The 21570-nt window shown below is 47.1% G+C and overlaps 1 protein-coding gene across 3 annotated transcripts in view; it reads left to right on the forward strand.

Annotated features, from left to right (window-relative positions):
* The first annotated feature begins 3025 nt into the window (after positions 1-3025).
* PPP2R2D (protein phosphatase 2 regulatory subunit Bdelta) overlaps positions 3026-21570 on the forward strand; it is a 51951-nt gene continuing 33406 nt past the window's right edge. For 2 of the 3 annotated variants that reach the window (XM_053584345.1, XM_053584346.1), the window contains exons 1-2: positions 3026-3157; positions 3235-3327. In XM_053584345.1, coding sequence (XP_053440320.1) covers positions 3151-3157; positions 3235-3327 — 100 coding nt within the window. In that variant the 5' untranslated portion in view covers positions 3026-3150. Of the gene's footprint in view, positions 3158-3234; positions 3328-11640; positions 12359-13266; positions 13398-21570 lie in introns of those variants that run through there. The other variant, XM_053584347.1, reaches the window with a different exon arrangement.

Raw genomic sequence — 21570 nt, forward strand, 5'->3', positions numbered from 1 at the left:
CAACTGCTACAAAAAAATAGCCGGGCGTTGTGACGAGCATCTGTAGTCCCAGCTTCTCAGGAGGCTGAGGCAAGAGAATCGCTTAAGCCCAAGAGTTTGAGGTTGCTGTGAGCTGTGAAGTCATGGCACTGTATGGAGGGCGACACAGTGAGACTCTGTCTCAAAAAAAAAAAAAGTTTGGAGACTTGCCTCCATGGCACCAAGGACCCAGGGCACTCTACACACCCAGTGAAGTGTTCACTGGCTATAAATTAAGTCTAAACAAAAATACTTTGAAGATATAGCCACCTTGAAAACAATCTATGGGGAGATCTGTTTGACATATACTATGCTGAATAATAACATCGCTGGTGCTGCGTTTGCTGTAACAGTATAAAAATAACAAAGAGAAACAAGAAAGCAGAACAGCTCTTTGGGGAGACAACCTTGCTGTTCTCTGGAATTGCTGGCTTTTCTGTAAATTGAAGTGGAACTGTTGTTCTCTCATCCACTTCTCTGTTGCTTGGTTTGGGTGACAGGTAGATGGACTCATAGGTTCGGCAACACGTTGTAATTCATTAACAGGCCTAAGATTAAGCAACACAGGGCTTGAACCACACCTGCAGATCACCCATTTACTTAACAGATCATTTGAATCTGGGTATGTGTCTGGTAGCTTGTCTCTGATTAGCAGACTTCCTTAACTTAAAACATTACCAGCCTTTTAACCAATTACAAATCAAAGAATCTTTAAACCCATCTGGTACCTATAATTCCCCTACTTCTACATGTCCTGCCTTTTTAGGCTATTCCAATGTATATTTTCCATGTATGACTGATGACTTTACATGTAATTCCTGTCTACCTGAAATGTATAAAACCAAACTGTAACCCAACCAACCATGGGGAGACCACTGGCTCAAGACTTCCTGGGCATGGTTCTGAGTCATTGTCACTCCCACTTAGCTCAGAATAAACCTTTTATTTTACCATTAAGCTTCTTTTCGGTTAACGCTTTCCTGCTACTCTCCCTGAATCCCTCTCCAAACTGTGTGCCCATCCGCTCCATAGTAATTGTTCTCAGTCAGTAATAGCCTCCCAGTAGCTACCACCAGTGGCTGGCCCTCAGCACTCTTCCCACAGCATCTGAGAGCTGACCCTTCCATCTTCACCAGGCTCCACACCCGACTCACAGTTGTCTGGGAGCCTGGGTGACCAGCTGCCTCCCCTTGGCCTCCTCACACCTTGAGGGTTCTGTCCTTGGTCCTACCCCCATCTATCCTCCCTCCTGAGATGATCTTACCCAGTTTCCTGACTTGAAATGGCCTCTAAGTCCTCTGGATTTTAAACTTCTGGCCCCGGCTTCCCTGTGTCCTCCGGGCAAATGGCTGCGCTGACAGTTCTATGCATTTATAGTCAAACTCTGGGTGGTCTGCAGCCCTTCCCATCTCAGGGCCAGGAAAGTCCATCCTTCCAGGTTCTCAGACCATCTGAGTACAGTCCCTTCTACACTGCACCAATTCCATCCCCACATCCTGGGGGTACTGCTTTCGACTGGTTCTCACCATACCCTATTAACACAACATGTCTGTCTTGCCTGAACAACCCTGCTGGTCACCCCACTGTTCTCCCTGCCTCGCTCCTCGGGTCCCCACAGGCTATTCTTAGCTAACTGGCCACAGCAACCCCAATGAAGCCCAAGTCAGTCTTGACCCTCTGCTCAGGCACCACAACCCATCTCCCTCACACCAACCTTCCCTCCACTCTTTCAGCTCCCTACCACACTTCTGCATGTGTCTTAAACAGGCCAGCTGTGGTCCAACCTCTTGTGTTTGCACTTCTGTACCCACTCCCTGGCACAACCTTCCCCCAGGTTTCTGTGTGACTGGGCCCCTAGTCTGCTCCTGCAGCCTTAAAATTGCAACTCTCCCGGTACACATTCCTTTCCCTCCTTCTCTGCTTTTTCTCTTCAGTTTCATCTGACTTATTACCGGTTTTGTCTTATTGTCTTCTTCACTGAAATGTAAGCTCTACCAAGGCAGGGATTTGTCCCTGCCAAGTCCCCAGGACTGTGAACAGCCTGCAGCCCACAGTAAGGGCTGACCAGTAAATACTTGTGGGGTCGACAAGTATTCCTGCAGGGACTGTCTTTGAGAGGTACAATGTGATCATTGCCAACTTCACACTATCCTTGAGAAAAGTTACAAATAATGGACATCAAATCCATAAATGAATACAGACAGCCCCTGATTTACGATGGCTGAACTTGCGATTTTTCGACTCTGCAAAGCGTTTAAGGGGCACTAAATGCACTTTCGACCTATTATATTTTTGACTTAGCAAGGACTTATCCGGACCTGGCCATTCGGTAAACCCCGGAGTACCTGTGATGCTATGATAAATGAAAAACGATCGGCCATGTTTCCCGAAAACTGTACTGGGAGCCTCAAGAACCCTTAAAGTAGCCACTTGGTGAGCCACGGTGAGCGCGCTGGGTCCGCTATCAAACGTGCACAGAGATCTGCCGAGCCTCCGGCTCCAGCAGACCCGGACAGGAGGTCAGGTGCAGAGCGCTGCAGGCGCTGCGAGACCGGATGCCCCGCCCACTGCCGCCGAGCGAGCCCTCCATTGGCTGTTCCGGGAGGGCCCGCGCCCCCATTGGCCGAGGCGTGGGCAGGGGTGGGGCTGGTCCAGCCGCGCCCTGCGGGCGAGTGGCCCGCGGGCCGTGGAGGCGCGCCCGGTGCTTCCAGAAAGGAGCCTCAGGCGGGCGGTGCTGGTTTTCAGGAGAGTGCCGGGCGCCTACCTGGCGGCTGAGGCCCGCCGAGGGCTGAGGTAGACGCCCGTGCCGATGTTCTGCTCGATGTTCCGTCGGCCGCGCCCTGAAGCGTCTCCTTTCCGGACCGAGAGGGACTGGGCCGAGGTTCAGGGTACAGTTCGCGCAGGCGCATTCAGTGCGCCCTCGGCAGCCCCCGCGGCCCATATGAGGAGGCGGAGGGGGATGACGTCATCCAGCGGGGCGACGGGCATTGGGCGCCATTTTGAAAAGGGAAAAAAAATCCCTACCCGGCGGCGGCGGCCGGGACCGAGCGCTGGGCGGCTGCAGCGCGGAAGCCGCCTCCCTGTTCAGCTGTGGTCGGCGCGCCGGTCCTGCACGTCCCGCCGCCGGCTGCCATGGCAGGTAAGGGGCCCACGCGGGTCGCGAGGGCGGGTGGCGGCCGGGGGCTGTGGCCGGGCTGACCGTCCTGTTGTTTGCAGGAGCCGGAGGCGGCGGCTGCTTCGCTAGCAGCAACGACTTCCAGTGGTGCTTCTCGCAGGTCAAGGGAGCCATCGACGAGGACGTGGCCGAAGGTAAGGCGCGGCGCCACTCCGCCCGGCCGCCTTGCGAACACCTCGCGGGCAGCGCCGAGACGTTCCGGCCCCCGCCCCGAAACCCCGCCCGCCTGCGGGAGGGAAGGCCGGCGAGAAAGGAGGAGGACGGGAGGGGAGGCCGGCGAGAAAGGAGGAGGACGGGAAGGGAGGCTGGCGAGAAAGGAGGAGGACGGGAGGGGAGGCCGGCGAGAAAGGAGGAGGACGGGAGGGGAGGTCGGCGAGAAAGGAGGAGGACGGGAGGGGAGGCCGGCGGAAAGGGAGGAAGCAGGCCGGAGGGCAGGAGCGAAACCCGACAGAAGTGCGGGAGGGGAGGCCAAAGGGATGGGAAGAGGGCGAGGAAGGGAGGCTGGAGGGGGCTCGTGGGGGTCGCGGCGCCGGCGAGCCCGTCCCGTGGGCGAGGGCTTACGTAAGCCACCAAGGTCACCGGCGGGCTGCGGGACTCGGGCTCTCCGGTGCCCGGGCTCTCCGGTGCCCGGGCTGCTGCCTCTTGCGTGGGGCGGAACCGAGGAAGCAGCCGCAGACATTGGGGACTCCGGAAACTGTCGGGCTCTGGGTGCCCAGGAAAAAGAGCACAATAGCAGCAGAGGATGGGAGGGCGCTTGGCACTCTAAGCTGTGTCGTTAGTCACCTGCTGTCTGGTACAGGCCGTTTTCCTCAGTGCCTTCATCAGAAAGAGAGTTGAACTACTTGATTCTTCAGGTTGCTTTTTAAGGTTTTGGAATTTTTCAGTTTTGCTATGAAGTCTTTCTCCTTTTCCTCTGGTATGTTTTAAAGCCCCTGTACCAGATTTTATCTTGAACCTGATGGTATCTAAGTTGGTTGGTCTTTTGCTTGATTATAGCCTTAAGTTGGCACAAGGCACAAAGTTTTAGGGTGATGGCAAGAACAGGGGAGGGTCTGCTGGCCCAGATCCCAGGGAAGCTATCTGTCATCTTAAAATTTAAAAGTTTTGTTCCTTTCCTGATGCATAATTTAGTGTAAAAGTTACTCATAAAGACTTGACTATTTCATATTTAGAGTCATACTAACTTTTTTACATTGTTAGTACATCTTACTAAACATTGTAAATCTTTAACCTCTTAAAAACTTTCTTTGCACCAAATACACCTTCCCTGCCTCAGATTACCAACAGCCTCTGGTCATATGTCTGGTCAGCTGTCCTGTACCTAACCCCCCTTCCCCATGACCTTTTTGCTCCTTCATCCAGGGCCTCTCTCCCTGGCAGTGTCTGTGTTGACGCATGACTCGAGGACATCTGGAGATCCTTGGCCTAAGGGACAAACAGTGCCCAGGTTATTGAACACATGAGACTGCATTGAGAAATTTGTAAAGCTGTGTGCTTTGAGATTTGAAACTGGTGATTTTTACATAATCTAAATAATCTAAATAATTTATTGATTTTGTTTCTTAACTGAAGCTTTTTTTAAATTTCAGATTAATATGACGATGTGCATGATGAGGTTACACTGTTTGCATTTGTAAGATAAAGCTCAAGTTGTAGTTGAGCTCTTTCTCCCAGGGGTGTGCTGTAAACCCTTCCTTATATGATGCCCTTTAGGTAAGAGCCTACCAATCCTCCTATGCCGCTCTCCCCACTACTTGAATTTAATTGTTTTTCTCTCATGTGGGGATATAGTTGGTTATCTGTTGGTTTCATGTTAGTATTATATACAATGGATACATGTTTTTCCTGTTTCTTTTGTAGCAATTTAAAATATAAAATATATATCTTTTTTGTCTTACTTGCATGTGCCAAGTGAGTGACAATTGAGCCTTACTCAGGTGTGATTTCTATGGCTAGTAAAGCAAAAACTTGTTTATTTAAAGATAGGGAGGTAGGAGGACTTAATGCCTGTTTCTGGTTTCTTTACTCTTTTATTTTTGGAAGTTTTATTGATAGATGAAGGAATTAAAATTTAAATCAAACTACAGTATAACATTACACTTATGAAAATAGCATACTTCCCCTTAAAAAGTCTTAACAGAAATAGTTGTTCTCTGAGTTAAACCAATTGGCACTTTTTGCAATTCTAAACCCCTATTTTAAGTAAAAAATTGAATGCATCTAAAAGTTTCGTATTTCAGATAGTCATTCTTTTTGTAACATTGCTTTGCAGTAATTCTCCCCATGTGTTTTGTGGTTATTGTGTGTATTCAAGGCTTTTTATATTAATCCATGTACACTTTGGCCATAGGAACCCATAAGGATTAACACACTAAACCACAACTCTTCACCTTTTGGTCAGATGGTTGTGATATTGTTAGCTTGTGTTATGTTATCACAGAGTTGCTGATAAGGACGGAAAGGTAATTGTTAGTAGCTAAGGAAAGTTAAGCAATAGGAACCAAGAAGCTGGTCGTGCCCACACTCAGCCTGGATGGGGAAATGCTGATAAGAGATAATTAATTGGAGGCGGGTAATTTAAGGTTGTTATCATTGCATACTGATACTTGGACTATAGAACTTAAGGTACAGTAAATTTTATTTGTTTAAATTTGTGGCTGTGAGGAGCTTTGTTGAAGATTTTTGTCAGCTCTGCATAGTCCACTGAGACCCTCCACCGTGGCCTGTCTCCTGCTTTCCCTGCAGTGTAATAGAAAGAGCCTGAGAGGTTGAGCCTGAGACCCTCTCCTGACTTCTTTGGGGATAGCACCAGGTGTACACAGAGTGGTATAGGGGGAAGGGTAGACATGCCTGGCTTTAAAAGTCATGAATAGCGTGGAAAAGGCTTTGTTTTGATTTTTAAATGATTAGTTTGGGGGGCCTGAATCTTAGATCTGGGAGGGAGTATTGAACTGTATAAAATTTGATGCTGCCTTTTTTAAGAATTGAGTTTTGCTGTGGATCAGGTCAGCCATCATATGAATAGTCGTGATTCCATCAGATTTCCTATCTCCCTGCAAATGGGCATAGAGCCAAGCTCACAAGGAAATTAAAAACTGTCCTACTGGTGACCAGGTGCATAAGCAGTGGTCAGTAATGACTTGACCTCTGCCATCCCTGCTGAAAGGTGGACTAGATGAGCAAGAGTCACAACAGTGAAACCAGGGGAGCTTCCAGAAGGAAGAAGAAAAGCCGTGTGTTAGCTTATACATCCCAGATGGTTTTCAAGTGGTGAGCACATTTATGCAAATTGTTGCACTTTTGTGCACATTTTTCACGTGTGTCGTATGGGCCCCTTTACTGTGCTGCTGTCCCCTCCTGGAGCATGCTTCTAGCAGGTGATGTCTTCTGCAGATGTCATATGGGCGTTAACCTCCTTGGCTCGTTTGTCTCTGAGTTCCTCAAGCTTGAAGGTGGGTGTCATCCTCTCTGCCCCCCAGCGCCTTGTAGAGGACCCAACAAGAAGGTCACCATAGGTAGCGGTTGTTGGGGGCTTATGTACATGTCAGAGATTGCCCCAAGTATGCTGCCTATCAATTAATTTAATCTTCACACTAGCTGAGGAGGTAGAAAATACTGTTCTTCTCAATCTCAGCTGCGAAAACCAAGGCAAAGAGAGCAGTTAACTAGGTTGTGCAGCCAGTATGCAGCAGAGCCAGGGTTTGAAGTCACAGTGACTGGCTTCAGAGCCTCCATGTGCCATCCTGCTTCAGGACCATTTGTAGCCAGTATACTTGATAAAGGCCAAACCGTGGGACGTGGCTGCCTAGGCTTGGGACAGCTGTCCTAAAGATCTCACCACCAAGAAATACATGAAAATGTCTTTGAAAGCAAATGAAACACCTTCAATGGAAGTAGGTATGAAAATGGAATAAGATTAGTAACAAGGGTTCAAAAATAGCATCATTTTCCAAGAAATTCTCAAAATATTTGAAGAATATCAGAGACACAGTGAGAATCTGAAACGCCTGCATGTCAAATAAATATTGCAGCCCCTTTGCCTGTGGGTTTTCTTTGAACATGAGCTGCCTGCTCACTTGCTGGGAAGCTGTGGGTCTCGGTTCCTGTGTTGTGTTACAGAGAAATTACCAGAGAGGCTGAAGGAGGGAGGAGCTGCTGCTGGGCCGCGTTTCATAGAGCTTTGCATCTAGGATAGCGGCTGGCTCCTCTCATCTCAGACATTGTAGTTTTAAGTACTTTGACTTTTTCTGTGATGATCTTGCTTTAACCAGTTTCTTAATCCATGATCTAATCTGTTGCTTTGAATTAGACATTGACCTTTTTCTAAACAAGTAACACTAAACAAAACTAAAGGTTTGTCTGCTTCAGCCAAGTATGAATCTGAGGAATGATATTAATAGCATGAGTGTTTGATACTCCCGTAGGATAAACCTTTCTAAGGGGGGTTACATAGGTTTTTATGAAAGAAACGTTTTAAGTTGGAAATTTAGAGAAAGTAAGGGCATCAGTATCAGGAAGCTATTGTGTTTCATTGAGTACAAGATACATCTAATTTAAAGATACTAAAATTAGGGGAAATGTACTTGAAATCATTGAAGTACATGGAGGGGTGCCCAGCCTTCTTTCCCTTCTGCCACACTACTTTGGAAGAGTAAGAGTTGTCTTGGCCACACATTAAACACATAACATTGAGGACAGCTGTTGACACCTCGGCAGTCCTGGGGAGTGCAGACCTTCCCAGTGCTCTGACTGGTCTCTTCTGTGTGTAGGCAGTGGGCACTCAGGCTAATCGCTGATCTTTACTCTTGATGAGACATGGTGTTTGGTTATTTGCATTATTCCCAGACTGATTTCTGTATTTTGTTGTAGAATTTCCATTGTATCTATGCCATTGAAAAGGGCCTTTAGGAAGTGTGCTCTGGGGAAGGCTATTAGTAAGCCAACGAACGCTGTAGGAACTTTTTTTTGTTTTTTTGGAGACAGAGTCTTACTATGGCGCCCTGAGTAGAGTGCCATAGTGTCACAGCTCACAGCAACCTCAAACTCTTGGGCTTAAGCGATTCTCTTGCCTTAGCCTCCCAAGTAGCTAGGACTACAGGCGCCCGCCACAGTGCCCAGCTATTTTTTGGTTGCAGTTGTCGTCGTTTAGCAGGCCCTGGGCTGGCTCAAACCCCCCTGCCTTGGTACATGTGGCCAGCGCCGTAATCATTGTGCTACAGGCACCGAGCCTGTGGGAACATTTCTGTGGTTTGATTTATGAGCACTTCATGGGAAGAGCCTGCCTTTCCTGAGTCAGCACACTCACCATACCTACATCTTAATGTCTTTGAAATTAGGGCACATGATCGAGAAGCCCGCCTAGCCATAATTATATAATCAGATGTAAATTTACAAGATTTGTGGTAGAATTAAATCACACTCCTTGTTTTATTGATTCCCTGATTTTAAATGGTTTGTAATTTGGTGGGAAGTTCTGGATTTGGTTTGTTTGTCTTTTATCTGCATGGAAGGCCCCCTTTTGGAGTTCAGCCTGCTTACCTAGAAATGGGATCAGAAGATTTTGTTAAGATCAAACGACGTACAGTGCTTCTATAACCTGTGAAGTGCTGTTCTTAGTTCCCGTATGTTGGGAGGTGTTTAGATTGGTTTTAGCTGTATGTAAACAAAACAAATAGCCGCGTGTGTTTTCCTGACCCCCCTCATGTCCACCTGGCCCAGATCCCCGCCTTGGCCTCCTGGTTTTTCTATTATTCTTTAGCGATTATTGCTCTCTGCTCCTCTTTCCTTATGGCCTGGCATATTCTCTGTGCTTCCTGTCTTCTCCCCGCACCCTGTGGCCCTTCACACACCTCTCTCTGAATCGTGACTCTGGCAGCTGTGGCACCCAGTGTTCTCAGACTCTGCCTCCTCCCTCAGGCACTGGGTCATATTAGTTGGTGGAGTTGGGTGCGAATAACAAGGGGGTACATTTTTCCCCTTGTTAGCTTTGCGTTAACTTGGCAGTTTCTTACCTCTGCTTTCCTCACCTGTTAAGCAGGGGTCCTCTTACCTATGACCATTACAGGGTTGCTGTAAAGGCTGCATATGTGTGGAAAGCTCCACAGACAGAAACACAGTAACTGGTAAACTGTTCAGGTGTTAAATGTCCTGAGACTCTTGCCTAAGAGAGAATAGCTGGCTCGGTGCCCCTGCAGGGAGCAGGTCATGAAAGTGGAGCAGGTTACAGGGGCTGGCTCCCTCCAGTGCCTCCCTCAGGAAAGCACAGCCCTTGCTGGCTAGTGTGGCTGCAGATAGAGACCCAGTTCCTGCCCGCAGGACTATTTAGACAGAAACATAGAGCAGGACTCATTGTACCACAGATGCTCCTGTACAGACTCGGGTAGAGAACTGAAGGGAGAAGAGTGCCCCTGGTGGAGAGGCCTTGGAGTGGAGTTGGAGAGAGCATGATGCCTCTGGGCAGTCAGCGCTTCAGGTGAAACTGGGAGCCCTTGAAAGCAAGAGGGAGGCTGGCAAGGTTCAGAAGGTGCTGAATAAAAGCCTTGAACACTGAGCCTTTAAGGTCCTACGCAGAAAAGTCACATTCTCCTAAATGTTTTTAGGAAGGTCACTCTGGCCTTCAGAAAGTGGGTAGTGACGGGTTAAGAATGAAGACAGAAATGCCAATTAGGTAATCACTATAGTCAGAAAGGCTGGAGTGGAGGCTCACTCTGAATCTGGGGCTGGCAGACTTTCTTGTGAAGGGCCAAGTAGTCAATATTTTAGGATTTGCATCTAGTCTGCCTCTGTTACAACTTCTGAACTCACCTCGTCCTTGTAGCAGGACGCCAGCTGTGGACTGCAGAAATGAAGGGTGATGGCTGCACAGCCAAGTACTTTCAGGAACAGACAGCGGGCAGCTGGCCACGTTTTGCCACCAGGTTGTAGTTTGCTGACCCCTGCTCAGTTCTGAAACACTTATACTCTTCGTTGTTTTCGGAAATAGCGTCTCACTCACTTGCCCTGGCTCAGATGCAGTGGTGCCATCGTAGCTCACTGCAACCTCAAACGCAAACTCCTGGGCTTGAGCAATCCTCCTGCATCAGCCTCACTTTCCTTGATAATTATCGAGAATACAGAGAACTTTTGTCTGTGTGAGCTGTATCTATCGGTATCTACTGTACTTGATATTAAAACAGTACAACCTAAAATAGTTATTATTTCACTTAAAAATAATAGCAATAATCTACATGTTAACTAATATTTCTAATGAAAAACAAGGCTTAGTGAAAAAAGTGCTTCTATTTTACACTTTGCAAGCCCTGTGGAAATATGGCTTAATAGAATAGAGCTGGATTCTCAGACCTGCCTCTAAATCCAGTGTAAGTTTAGCTGTAATTTGGAATCAATGGCTTTTTATACCTTGTTACATGAGAGTCCATAGTGGGCTCTCTTTGTTTTTGTTTTTTAAGAGATGAGTTGTCAGGCTCTGCGCCTATAGCTCAGTGGTTGGGGCGCTGTCCACATACACTGGGGCTGGTGGGTATGAACCCGGCCCAGGCCTTTTAAACAACAATGACAACTGCAACAAAAAATAGCCAGGCATTGTGGCAGGCGCCTATAGTCCCAGCTATTTGGGAGGCTGAGGCAAGAGAATCACTTAAGCCAAAGAGTTTGAGGTTGCTGTGAGCTGTGATGCCACAGCACTCTACTGAGGACGAAACAGTGAGACTCTGTCACAAAAAAAAAAGAGAGAGATGGGGTGTCACATGCTGTCACCCAGCTGGAGAGTAGTGGCATGATAATAGCTTATTGCAACCTGGAACTAACTGCTAGCTCAGGTGATCCTCCCACCTTAGCCCCAGAGTGACTGGGCTCCAGTAGGTACCCACCACCCCAGCTAGAACCAGTAGTTCTGTATTATCCTTTGAGTGGACCCTTTGCTCATAGCACAGTTTGGTAGCTTCACACCTTGATCACTTGGAAATATCGGTACACGGCCCAGGGATCCACAAAACCAACAAGTCTTAAGTAGGTGGCCCTGAGGTCGTCAGGTTACAGTTTGGTTTATACATTTTAGGGAGACAGGAAATGTAGGTGTCATCAGAAATCAGTATGTGGAAGGTTTACATCAGTTCACCCTAAAAAGGATGTCTCACAGTGGGGCTTACATAGCAGCTGTGTTTAGAGATTCTTTGCTTTGTAATCAGCTAAAGAAATAAAGTTTTGGGGCGGCGCCTGTGGCTCAGTGAGTAGGGTGCGGGCCCCGTATACCGAGGGTGGCAGTTTCAAACCTAGCCCCGGCCAAACTGCAACAAAAAATAGCCGGGCATTGTGGCAGGAGGCTGAGGCAAGAGAATCGCCTAAGCCCAGTAGCTGGAGGTTGCTGTGAGCTGTGATGCCATGGCACTCTACCGAGGGCAGCAAAGTAAAACTCTGTCTCTAAAAAAAAAAAAAAGAAAGTTGTCTAAAGCAGAGGTCCTCAAACTTTTTAAACAGGGGGCCAGTTCACTGTCCCTCAGACCGTTGGAGGGCCAGACTATAGTTTAAAAAAAAAAACTATAAACAAATTCCTATGCACACTGCACATATCTTATTTTGAACAACAAAAAAAAAACGGGAACAAATACAATCACACCGCCTCATGTGGCCCGTGGGCCGTAGTTTGAGGAACCCTGGTCTAAAGGCTCAAAGTTGGCGGGAAGAACGCTTGAATTAAGGGGTCTTCTTCTATCATGTGGGTCCAGACCAGAGTCAGGTTGGAGAGGAAGCCATGGTCTAATGGACTGATTTTTTTAAAAAGTTTATAGCTGGGCGTTGTGGCGGGTGCCTGTGGTCCCCAGCTACTCGGGAGGCTGAGGTAAGAGAATCACGTAAGCCCAGGAGTTGGAGGTTGCTGTGAGCTGTGATGCTACAGCACTCTACCAAGGGCAATAAAGTGAGACTGTCTCTAAAAAAATAAAAGTTTAACAAGATCTTAGGGTTGTGAGTCCTGATGTAATCTTTGCCCTAGGCCTCTGTAAAAAGTTTAACAAGATCTTAGGTTTCTGAGTCCTGATGTAATCTTTGCCCTAGGCCTCTGTTGGCTAGAGCACCTTGTCATCAAGCGTCTGTGCCTGCATCTAAAGGGGAGAGGACAGGGAGGCAGGCCCAGCACCCCTTCATGATGGCCAGGAAGTCAGTTCTGAGGTTTGTCTGGGGTCCCCCGGCCCACATGGGGTTTGTTCAGTCAGTGGGGGCCTTGGGATTTTACTTTTCATTTACTTTGTGAAATGTGTATTTGGTCTTTGCCCCCATGTCCTGGCACACAACTCCTGAAATTTGGGGGGCCTTCGTTGTTGTCTTTGTATGCTAATGAGTTGACTGGCGGCTGTTAACTCTAGCTTCAGGATTGTAGCTGGTCATCTGGAAGATTTGTGCTGAATTAGAGGGCCCGGATTTTCAGCCCCACCCCCAGCCCCAGTGCTGAAGGTTAAATTGTTCACCTGAAGCACTGATGTAATCAGTTACACCTGTACAATGGTGGCTTTGAAGAACTGGGTAGCTGGGCCTGTAGCCATCTCAAGAGGGTGGCAGTGGGGTGGCAGCCGGGAGAGTGGCGGGAGCTCTGCACCCCTTCCCTGCACCTTCCTCCCTGTGTCCTTTGTAGTCTTCTTTATAAGAACACCTAAAGGTGGGCTTGGGGAGCCCCTAGGGCAGATTGAGCTGAGGAAGGGGTTGTGGGAGTCCTAATGTATAGCTGCTGGTGAAGAGCAGAGGTAAGACCTGGGGCCTTGCATTTGACCTGCGAAGTGGGGCAGTCTCATGGGACCAGCCTGGGCTCTGACACTGTGTTGGGATCAGAGTGAACTGCTGTCTGGCAGAGTCGACTGCCTCCTTGCTGATGGGGAGAAGTCTACACACATGGTGCCTATGCTTTGCTCTGAGACAGCATCCTCCTTGGGGGGCAGCAGGGATACTTTTCATGTGCTGCCTATTTTGCCACAAAAAATAACTAAGACACGGAAGGGTTGGAATTGAATAAAATGATAACTGTTCATCAAAGACATTCTTAAGTAAAACTGGCTTTTTTTTTCTTCTTTTTCCTGCATGTGCAGGGCATGAAGAATACAGTGACCACTGGTGCCTTAGGCACTGGGCCGGGACTTGTGCTGAGGAGCCTGCAGTTCACCTGGTCTGCTCCGCTCACCCGTGGGAATGACAGCACAGTGACAATGACAGATAACGTGTTAGTATTACTGTGAATGTAGTTTTGACCTCGTGGACCCTCCGAGAGGTTCTTGGGGGCTCTCTGGGGTCTGGAGACTTAAGAACTGCTGTGAGGCCAGATGTTAGGGGTAGGGATGTCAAGGACAGGGCAAGATTAACTGCCCCTCTCATCTTTACTAGATTTTGTTGTTTTTGTGTCAGGATACAAAAATAGAGTGTTTATTGTTTAAAGAAAATCAAAGGATACATATATGTGGGGAGTGTGTAGCAAAAGCCCCTTTTCACCCCATTGTTATCCCGCAGTCTTCCTTTTTAGAAGTCACTGCTCTTAACTGTGTCTCTTTTCTATGTTTACTTGTTTATATTTTAAAATTTAGTGTGTGTATAAGCAATAGTACTTTCTTATTTGACAAATGTGGAATTTTACTTTAATCATTTTGCAACTTTATTCGCTAGTAGTGTGTAATGTGAGATCTTATAGCAAATCCGGCTTTCTGCTGTGTACGTGCCTGGGTTCATTTGACCCTTGCCACGGCCCCCAGAGATTATTGTTCTGCGTTTATTTTACAGGTGAGAACATTGACTCTCGGGGGCACTTGAGTCACTTGGTGGTGGTCTTGGTGCTAGTGAGGACTGTCACCACAATTTCCATGCATGTGCTCTGAGTGCAGAGCCCGTGTTTAAATGCTGTACTCAGGCTGCCTTATGTGGCTCTGTCTCATCTTTTCCGTGGCTGCATCATGTCCCCTCATTTGTTTACTGTCACTAACAACACTGCAGGAGTCTCGTCCCTCCTTCTGCCCATGTGCAGGCGCTCCTGGGGGATGGACACTGGGAGTGGGCACACGCCCTCAGCACGCGGGCCGTGGATGCCACCGTTCTGCCAAGAGGGAGTGGTAACTTACAGCTTTCCAGGAGTCTTCTCTCCCCTTCTCTTACTGAGAACTGCAGTCTCTTCACTTGAGCTGTTTGAATGATAAATCTCATGTTGCGATTTGCATTTCCTTGGCAGACAGTTGAGATGGTGGCTCAGGCCTGGAATTCTGTACTTTGGGAGGCCCAGACAGGAGGATCACTTGAAGCCCAGGAGTTCAAGACCAGGCTGGGCAACATAGTCAGACCCCATCTCTACAAAAACTAAAATAATTAGCAGAGCATGGTGGCACATGTCTGTAGTCTCAGCTACTCGGGAGGCTGATGAGGGAAGATCAGTTGAGCCCAGAGTTGAGCTGTTATCACGCCACTGCTCTCCAAACTGAGCAACAGAATGAGACTCTGTCTTAAAAAAAAAAATAAGATCAGTTTGTGCAAGCTTTTTGCAGTATGATTATTAATCTCTTTGAGGTTTTTTTGTTTGTTTTTGTTTAGTATTAGCCTTAAATTTTAATTCTTCTGCTTCCATCCCTCATCTTCCTGTCCAAAGCTCAGTTACCTACTACAGAGTATCTTTTACTAGTGTGTTTTTGTTGCTGTTGCTGCTGTTAAAAATTAAGAGAAAGGGCTGAAGCCCCTGTTGCGGTCAGGGAGGGTATGGAAGAGGAGCTACACGTGGGGCAGCACCTGAGCACTGATCTGAGGTGGCCGCACCCCGTGTTCTCAGCAGTGGGTCGGATGCTCCCTAGTGCAGCAAGGCAGTGAGTGTGCACACAACCGAGGTGGCCTACACAGGCTGCTCACTGGAATCCCAGGGCTGCCGCCCTTGACCGAAAGGTGGGCAGGTACCCAGCCACAGCGTCAGACGCTCAGAATGCAGAGGTGAAGGGAACCGAGCATACAGACGTCCTAGAGAATTTGCAGATGTCTTGGTAAGGATTTTAGACTGCCCTCAAGCATGGGATGCACGTGAGCTGTGTCCAGGAGTATTAAAATGACAACTAAAATAGAAACTCAGTTGTATGAAGACATGGGCTATTTCTTTGTAGCATGCACAGTACCCTGTACTGGCACATAGGAAGTGTTTTTGCTTTTTGGGTTTTCTTTTTTGAGACAGTCTCACTTTCTCACCCTGGGTAGAGTGCTGTGGCGTCACAGCTCACAGCAGCCTTAAACTCTTGGGCTCAAGCTATCCTCTTGCCTCAGCCTCGCAAATAGCTGGGACTACAGGTGCCCACTACAACACCCAGCTGTTTTTAGAGATGGGTGGTCAGGCTGGTCTCCAACTCCAGACCTTAAGCAATCCACCCACCTCGGCCTCCCGGAGTGCTAGGATGGATACAGGCGTGAACCACACCGCACCCGGCACCATAGGAAGTGGTTTAATAGAAACAGTTGGGTGAAAAAATTCCAGATGATAGGTCCACATTTTATTTATTTATTTATTTATTTATTTATTTTAATTTTTAAATGTCTTTTATTACTAAATTGAACTGTGGGGTCGATAGGTCCACATTTTAACTACATCTACTGAGTTTATCAGTCTTTTAAAAGGGGGGGTGTGTGAGTTAGTTAATGTACATCATCAAAGAAGCAGTGCTAATGAGCAAAAGCATTCTGATTAAAGCAGTGATGAGGTTCCACTTTTGTATTATATTTCTGGAAAGAGTGTCTCTACATCCATGTTTTGAAGGGAAATTTAGCATTTACCTATCAAACTTTAAGCAAGGGTCAGGACTCCAAGGTTCCATTTCTGGGAATCCTACAGGAATATGTCAGCATCCCACAAAGGTATGCATTGCAGCAACAAAGCATGGAAAAGCTACTGAATGTGTCACAACGCACACATCATGGACTAGAGGCCTTCTGTACCCCTTGGAAAGTCATCTGTGACACACTGGCTGAAAAGCAGCAGCTTGCAGGAGAGTGATGCCCATCTGATGAGCAGGCGCCGCGTGCTATCAGGGAGGCCTGCCGGGGGAGTGCCACCTGGGCTGGTGTTAGGGTGTATTTTTACTCTGCACACCTGTGTTTGGGGCGCACATCAGGGTACCCTATCTTTGTAACAAGGAGAAAAGGACCCATTAAGAAAGGAAGACCGGCTTCAGCATGAGTTGGGAAGAGTTTTGCTAATGCTGACTGGGTGTGTGTGTGTGTATCATTCCACTTGGTGTTGTGCTCTGGTTTTCTTTTTTTTTTTAAGTCTCACTTTACTGCCTTCTGTAGAGTGCTATGATGTCACAGGACTCACAGCAACCTCTAGCTCTTGGGCTTCCGCGATTCTCCTGCCTCAGCCTCCTGAGCAGCTGGGACTACAGGCGCCCGCCACAACGCCCGGCTATTTTTGGTTGCAGTTCAGCCGGAGCTGGGTTTGAACCTGCCACCCTCGGTATATGGGGCTGGCGCCCTACTCACTGAGCCAAGGCGCCACCCAATGCTCCGGTTTTCTTAAATTTAAACTTTTCAGGCTACTGTTTTGTCATATTTGAAAAATGCCTGAAACTTTTTTCAGTTTTAATTATTCTGCCCTAGTAGTCTAGGATGACAGAATAGAAATCCATGAAAGTGTATTCATCACAAAAGCTCTGTAACCAAGTGGCGCCTGTGGCTCAGTGGATAGGACGCTGGCCCTATATAGCAAGGGTGGCGGGTTCAAACCCAGCTCTGGCCAAACTGCAACAAAAAACAGCTGGGCATTGTGGTGGGCGCCTGTAGTCCCAGCTACTCAGGAGGCTGAGGCAGTCGCCTAAGCCCAAGAGCCGGAGGTTGCTGTGAGCTGTGACACTACAGCACTCTACTGAGGGCGATAAAGTGAGACTCTGACTCTTAAAAAAAAAAAAGCTTTAGAACCACAACTGGGTTTAAGACAAACCAAAACAAAAACCCAGCTAAAAATGATTACTGAAACAGTGTGTGGGGTGGGGGGTGCTGACCTCTCGTGTGTGTCAGTGTGTTCATAAATGCCCCGGCTCTGTTAACAAGGGCTGCTGCTTAGCTCTGTTGCTGCTGTTTGCAGCATCCTGTGGACAGAAGCTTACATCACTTGGCTCTCAACATTTTAGTAAGCTGTATAGGTTGCTTTCAGAAGAAATAATGAGGATAGTATATTATTATCATAATACACACTTAGCAGCTGTATGTCTCGTTTGATGTGGTTTTTTTTTTAAGAAGTAAAAACTACAATTACAATCGAGGTTCTCCGTTGTTTTGTTTTTTTTTTTGAGACATGAGTTTCACTTTGTTGCCCTCTGTAGAGTGCTGTAGCATCATAGCTCACAGCAACCTCAAGCTATTCTCTTTCCTCAGCCTCCCTAGTAGGGCCCACCACAACGCCTGTTTTTTGTTTGTTTGTTTGTTTGTTTGTTTTTGAGGCAATCTGTGCCCTGGGTAGAGTCCTGTGGTGGTGTCTCTCACAGCCACCTCAAATTCCTGGGCTCAAGTGATTCCTTTGCTTCAGCCCTTCAAGTAGCTGGGCGTATAGGCGCCTGCCACCATGCCCAGCTAGTTTTTCTATTTTCAATAGAGACAGAATCTCACTCTGGCTTAGGCTGGTCTTGAACTCCTGAGCTCAGCCAAGCCACCCACCTCAGCCTCCCAGAGTGCTGGTATGACAGGTGTGAGCCACTGCACCCGACCCTTAGTTAACTCTCCAGTTCCATTGTCTGATACTGAGGGATGTCTGTGAAGTAGCCCGTCTCTGGTTTGGCTGTCCAGGTACGTTGTCTACCTCTGACCAAGCAGAGACAGGGGGTGTCTTCGGCACTGCAGCTCTTCCTCTGAGTCTCTTGCTGTTAGACCCTCATGATTTAGTTGAATGTAACAGTCACATTTCTTGTCTTTGTTTGTGATGCCAAAAAAGATGTATCAGTCAACTGCTGAAGGTATCTGAGACGTCAGACCCTTGGAGGCCGTGTTAACCAGAATTGGTGTTAATTTTCTTGCCCTAGAGCTCTGGATAATGCTGTGAGCTGGGCTGGTGCCACAGTGCCACTAGTCTGGGTGACAGAGTGAAACTATGCCCTAGGAAAAGAGCCCTCACTGAGTTCAGATGTATAATAATGATTTGATTTGAAACGGTAAGAAAATTTTTACTTTAAGCATTCTCAATTTACCTTACTGTTCTTAAAGAACACAAAATTCAGTAAAGTGATTTGAATCATGAAATTATCTGAGTAGGGCTAAAATAGGAATAATCGTGTAAATTGTCACTTTAGAAATCTATTGATATTTACTGCTGGAGTTACTCAAAAAAGTTGATGGACACTGGTCATTTCCCCTGATGACCTCTGTGATGAGGAGAGCGCAGCCCTCCCTGGAGGACTTGGCGCCTGCACTGTGTCTCCTCAGTACTTTACGCTGGTTTTTTGTTTGTTTGTTTGTTTGTTTGTTTTAACCTACAAAAGAGAAATGTAACATCAGGCTAGTGTAGCTTTGGACTTTTCTTTTTTAGTTCTAGGAATATTTTTCAGAATGAATTTTCTTTATCTTTTTCTTTTTTGCAGTTTTTGGCTGGGGCCAGGTTTGAACCTGCCACCTCCAATATATGGGGCTGGTGCCCTACTCCTTTGAGCCACAGGCACCGCCCAGAATTTTCTTTATCTTTTTTAATTTATTTTTTAGCAGTAGGGTCTTGCTCTGGCTTGAGTGCAGTGGCACAATCATAGTTTGCTGTAGCGTCAAACTTATGGGCACAAGTGATCTTCCTTTATCAGCCTGTCAAGTAGCTGAGATCCACGGGTATAAGTTACTCTGTCTGACTTAACTTTTTAAATTTTATAAGGTCAGGTGCAGTGGTGGCTCACGCTTGTAGACCTAGCACTCTGGAAGACACAGCCACAGTAAAGTGAGCCCCTGTCCTTACTCAAAATAGAAAAAAATTAGGTGGGTGTGCTGGCTTACACTTGTAGTAGCAGCTACTTGGGAGGCCACAGCAAGAGGACTGCTTGAGCCCAGGAGTTTGAGGCTGCTGTGTGTTAGGCTGAGGCCATGGTGACAGAGCAAGACTCTGTCTCAAAAATTTTTTTTGCCAAGGTTGGTCTCAAACTCCTGGCTTCAAGTGATCCTCTCACCTTAGCCTCCCAAAGAGACTGTGGGGACCAGCCAAGGAATATTCTTTTAAATTGTAATAAGATATGCATAATATTCTTAACATTCATAAGTGCACAATTCACTGGTGTTGAGTGCATTCACAATGTTGGGTGATCATCACCACTGTCTGCCCAGAACTTGATACCAATTAAACAGTGAATTCACCTTCTCTCCTCCCCTTCTGGCAAACACCATTCTGTTTTCTGTCTCTATGAACTCGCCTTTTCCAGGGATCTCACGAATGGATTGTCCATCTGTGTCCATCTGTGTCTGACTTAATTCACTGCCCATGGTGTCTTCAAGGTCCATCTGTCTTGTGGCAGGTGTCAGAATTTCATTTCTTTTGTGGCAGAATTAGAAGTGGATTCTTTGATGTAGGAGATGCCTGTCTAACCTACATTTTGGTTTATGTGTATATTTCTCAGAAGCTGTTTGGAAATTATTTGACAGCGTTGAGTAAATTTACCCTGTCAAAAGTAGCTTGTTGGCTCGGTGCCTGTAGCTCAAGCAGCTAAAGCACCAGCCACATACACCAGAGATGGCGAGTTCGAATCCAGCCCGAGCCTGCCAAACAACAATGACAACTACAACCAAAAAATAGCTGGGCGTTGTGGCGGGCCCTTGTAGTCCCAGCTACTTGGGAGGCTGAGGCAAGAGAACCACTTAAGCCCCAAAGTTTGAGGTTGCTGTGAGCTGAAATGCCATAGCACTCTACTGAGGGTGACAGCTTGGGACTCTGTCTCAAAAAAAAGGTAGCTTGTTATAATTTTTTTTCCTAAAGTACGTAATCACAAACTGAGGATTGGTAATTGTTTGCTTGAAGTTTGATGCCTATAAATTTATAACTTGGTAATCTTACCCGTTTTAGAATTTCTGTAACTTAAAAATATCTGAGGCTCTTGCATTTGACTTTAAATATACTTAACCGTGTTTATTTAGTATAAGGAGGAATCCCAGAGCTGTGTGTGTTCCTAATAAATGCTAATAAAGATGAAGTTTCGAGGACAAGTTACTGGGAGGGAAACAGGAGCAACTTTGTTTTGCTATTGTAATGTACGATGTTTAATGACAACTTTATTTATATTGATGAGGGGGAAGCTGTCGTCTTGCTGGTTTGACCAAGTCTGAAGTACCCAAAGGACATCTCTTCTGGGACTTGTCTAGATCTGCCGCAGGGAAGGGGCTGAAAGACACAGCTCTTCTGACCAGCAGCAAGTCGTCCACTGCATTTTGATGAGGGCTGTGGAAGGGACCTGGACATGGGACCCTGGAGCTCAGCTGCAAATGGCTGGGCATGGTCAGGGTGGAGGGCTGGGAGGAGCCAGCAGGAGAGAGAGTGTGATGCCAGCTCTAGAAGTGGAGTGAGGCCTGAACAGCAGTGCACAGCAAGACTGGGGCTTGGTCTCTTCTGAGGCTGCGTGTGCAGAGGTGGGCTGAAGTTGGTTTTAGGCACGGTGTTGCTCATTGGAAAGCGGGTATTTCTGGTTTCCCACACAGCCAGGTGAGCGTGTTGATGGCTGTGTCTCTTCACCATGGCTCACACAAGTTACCTGCTTAAACAGTTACTGAGCATGAAATTAAGCATAAAATTGCCTGGTTGTAATATAGGTCGCTTAATGTATTTTAGAGGAAGGTTAATATGTTCAGCCAGCCGCCTTCTGGATTAAGACGTTTCCCTTTTTCAGCATAGAGTGGGGAAGTGGCATGGGGTATTCTGAGTAGATCAGATTTTCCTTGGAGACAGTGATTCAGTCTGTGATAGACTTTAATGGCAGAGGTTAATTGTTGTTTCCTAAATTTTGAAATCCATTGAAATTGGTGAGAGAAGACTTCTGATTATGAAATGATGTAAACATTGGTTTTCCTAGCAAAACACAAAGAAAGAGTCACTGTCCTCTGCTGCCACCGTGGCCTCCTACCTAGGAAAGCTGGAAGTGAAAGTGAAGGAGCCTGCAGACCGTGGTGATGATGACCTGTTCTTTTTTTTGAGACAGAATCTTTCTTTGTCACCCTCGGGAGAGTGCTGTGGCATCACAGCTCCCAGCAACCTTAAACTCTTGGGCTTAAGCAATTTTCTTGCCTCAGCCTCCCAAGTAACTGGGACTAGAAGCTCCCACCACAACACCTGGCTATTTTTAGAGACAGAGTCTTGCTCTGACTTGTGAGCTCAGGTGATCACCTGCATTGGCTTCCCAGAGTGCTGGGATTACAGGTGTGGGCCACCGCGCCCG

Source organism: Nycticebus coucang, chromosome 3 (genome assembly GCF_027406575.1).
Source record: "Nycticebus coucang isolate mNycCou1 chromosome 3, mNycCou1.pri, whole genome shotgun sequence".
NCBI classification, from domain to species: domain Eukaryota; kingdom Metazoa; phylum Chordata; class Mammalia; order Primates; family Lorisidae; genus Nycticebus; species Nycticebus coucang.